Below are 3,301 nucleotides of genomic sequence, written 5' to 3' on the forward strand. Positions count from 1 at the left end.
TTTTTCTTCGTCCCTTTATTCTTTTTTTGTTTTTTAATTTCAATAGCTTTTGACGCATACTTTTGTTTTTAGCACTAAGAATTTGATATTACGAGAACACTTTAACATCCAATTTAATATTATATCAAATATATTAAAAATTAATTAGTAGTATTATAATAATTAATATATATATATATATATAATAATGGCATGAGCAATAGGGGAAGGGAAGAGGAAGGGGGGGGGTCCTCTCCAAAAGAGATTTTGCTCCGCACCCAAAACCTCAAAGCTCCATCTGATTTGCAGAGAACAGAGAGAAAGAAGAGAGAGAGGAGGAGGAGGAGGAGGAGAACGCGAAGAACTGAAGCAGTTGAGCTGAAGCTGTATAGAGAGAGAGAGAGAGAGAGAGAGAGAGAGAGAGAGAGAGGAAAGAGAGAGAGATCGTCGTGAGCTCAGAAATAATAATATACCAATCGAGTCCCTTTTTCTCTGTTCTTATCCAATCCAATCCCGTGAGTTCCCTTCTCCTTTATCTGATTCATAATCATTATCATTCTCTGCTGTTGCTGTTCGTCTCTGCTCAACTCTGTTCTTCTCCGCGTCATTCCTCGGAGATTCGTGCGTTTATTGCTCTGGTTTTGCTTCTATTAGCAGATCTAATCTGATTGCTCTGCCCGTAATTGGAGTCCTACCGGTTTGAATTTGGGCGAATCTGGAAACTTTTTGGTTTCGCCGGTGGTGTAATTGGGGATCTGGGGCTGTTCCATTTGAGGATTTGAGTTATGATTCAAATGATTTGTGTAATTCGTCCCAATTCATTGATGTATTGGATTCAGATTGTTAACAAAGCGTGCCATGCGTCGTTGTTCGTTATTTCAGATCGTTCACGGCTCAGCCTGATGGAAAAAGGATTTCACTTATATTGAGTTGAAGCGTGGGAATTTGTTAATCTCTGAATTGGGTCTGAAGAGAGTTTTGCCGTGAATACAGTGATTTGGTTGTTGATTTCGTGATGTTTGATTGTATGCCTGTGTGACTGATGAAGAAAATGAATTCGATTGGATTGGGTTTATGAGGTGCTGAATTCATTGAATCGTCTTTCTTGGAAAGGATCCTTGCCTCTCAAACTTTGAAGATTATACAGCGATATGTTGGAGGGCCGATCCTGTGTTGTCCCGAGGGTGTTTTCAAGCTCTTGCCAGCAGGAAAGCAGTTGGGGTTGCATGAGTTACCGGCTCGGGCTCGACATTGGGAATAGCAAGCGTCCACTGGAGATCGATAGCGAAGATGACCAGCATCAGAGGAAGGCAACCAGGCTCATTGATTTGGAATCACGGCCCCAAGAAGGGGACGACTTGCAAGAAGGTTCCGATGATCAACGCCAGTCACCGGATTCTCATTCTCTGATCCCTGGCATTGACAGGGACAACGCTATCAGCTGTCTCATACGCTGCTCTAGATCCGATTATGGTTCTATAGCATCACTGAATAAGAGCTTCAGGTCTCTGATTAGCAGCGGCGAGCTCTATAAGCTGAGGAAGCAGAATGGTGTGATTGAGCACTGGATTTATTTTTCTTGCCATTTAGTCGAATGGGAGGCCTTCGATCCTGTCCGGGTTCGCTGGATGCGTTTGCCCAGAATGATTGAAAATGAGTATGTAATTTTTCCCGACAGGGAGTCCCTTGCTGTGGGCACGGAGCTTCTCGTGTTCACCCGAGACGTGATGACAAATTCCTATGTTATCTACAAGTATAGTATCTTAACTAATTCTTGGACCTCAGGAATGAAGATGAACGTCCCACGATGCTTGTTCGGCTCTGCTAGCCTGGGAGAGATTGCAATTATAGCAGGGGGACGGGACTCACAGGGGAATACACTTAGGTCTGCGGAGATGTATAACTCGGAGACTCAGGTCTGGGAGCAACTCCCAGACATGCATGAACCGAGAAATATGTGCTCTGGGGTGTTTATGGACGGCAAATTTTACGTGATCGGTGGGATGGGAGGGAATGAGTCCAACAAATCTCGAGTCCTAACCTGTGGTGAAGAGTTTGATCTGAAGACTAGGACTTGGACCAAAATTCCAAACATGTCCCCTGCTCGCGGAGGTGGAGCGGATACTCCTGCAGCAGCTGAGGCTCCTCCTCTCGTTGCTGTGGTAAATAACGAGCTTTATGCAGCTGATTATGCTGACATGGAGGTGAGGAAGTATGACAAGCAGAGAAAGGCTTGGTTTACAGTGGGAAGATTGCCCGAGCGGGCGGCCTCCATGAACGGTTGGGGCCTCGCTTTCAGGGCCTGTGGAGATAGCCTTATTGTCATAGGTGGGCCTAGGACAGCAGGTGAAGGTATCATAGAGGTTAACGCATGGGCCCCAGCAGCTGGCCCGCCTCAGTGGAACTTGCTAGGCCGAAAGAGGTCGAGTAATTTCGTGTATAATTGTGCTGTAATGGGATGCTGAAGGGTCTTGGGCTATTCTGGGGTCATCTGTAATGTTAACGGTTCGACACTCCCGGGGGGTTGTACAAGATTGGTTTAATCTATCCTACGAGAGGAAGAAGATTCTTGCTAACGGGTACTTTCCCTCTCTTTCCTTTTTTCTTTTCCTTTTACCCTCTAGGGCAGGCAGGGAAGAACGGGGGAAAGATTTTCAGGTTTCACTCAAGATTTATAGATTTTTTTGAAAGAGGTCTTGAGTTCATTTTCGTTTCACTACCCATTGATTTGCAATTTTGCCAACCAATTGGTATTTCACTTGTGTAACCGAACTAAACGTTGGCGTCCTGTATCACAGCAATAGATTTTGTAACTTGAAGTGCCAATGGATTCTTAGAACGATGTCTACGTTTGCTGAATTTCTTGCTTAGAATACAAAAACACTCATATGGAATAAGTTTGTTTTAACTTCCTTTGAATGGTCTTCCACATAGTGTACAAAATAACTCATGGGTTGTGCAGTCATTTTTAAAGGTTGAATTCATGGCCTAAGAATTACTTTCAGCTTCTAGCTTATGATGGTAGCTTCAATATTTTAGTCGGTTCATAACACCTTGCAGTAAAACAGTTTACTGCATAATGGTGTCCGGGTGATATTTTGCTCTAACTGAAGCTGGTGATGTAAAGCTGCACGAAATCTTGTAAAGAAACAATTAAAATGAAATGAATTTCGGCTTTGATTTCAAATCGTAGAATATCTCATGCAGAGGGATCTTCTTGGAGCTTCCATAAAAAAAAGCCGGTTACATCTGGATCTTTCATTGCTGTATGAATGATCGATCCTTGACATCCATGGATTGAGTTGGCAAATGAGGGTCTCAA

The 3,301-nt window shown here is 43.6% G+C and overlaps 1 protein-coding gene across 2 annotated transcripts; it reads left to right on the forward strand.

Annotated features, from left to right (window-relative positions):
* Positions 1 to 208: 208 nt before the first annotated feature.
* On the forward strand, positions 209 to 2,892 carry LOC116199863 (F-box/kelch-repeat protein SKIP11-like). 2 transcript variants are annotated; one of them, XM_031530426.1, is made up of 2 exons: positions 209 to 494; positions 862 to 2,892. In XM_031530426.1, exon 2 carries the CDS (start codon positions 1,131 to 1,133, stop codon positions 2,442 to 2,444), a length of 1,314 nt encoding a protein of 437 aa, XP_031386286.1. In that variant the 5' UTR covers positions 209 to 494; positions 862 to 1,130; the 3' UTR covers positions 2,445 to 2,892. The 2 variants fall into 2 exon arrangements, with proteins under 2 accessions (XP_031386286.1, XP_031386287.1); XM_031530427.1 differs by having other exon boundaries at positions 1,093 to 2,444.
* Positions 2,893 to 3,301: the final 409 nt, after the last annotated feature.

This window comes from Punica granatum, chromosome 3 (assembly GCF_007655135.1).
Source record: "Punica granatum isolate Tunisia-2019 chromosome 3, ASM765513v2, whole genome shotgun sequence".
Lineage (NCBI taxonomy): Eukaryota > Viridiplantae > Streptophyta > Magnoliopsida > Myrtales > Lythraceae > Punica > Punica granatum.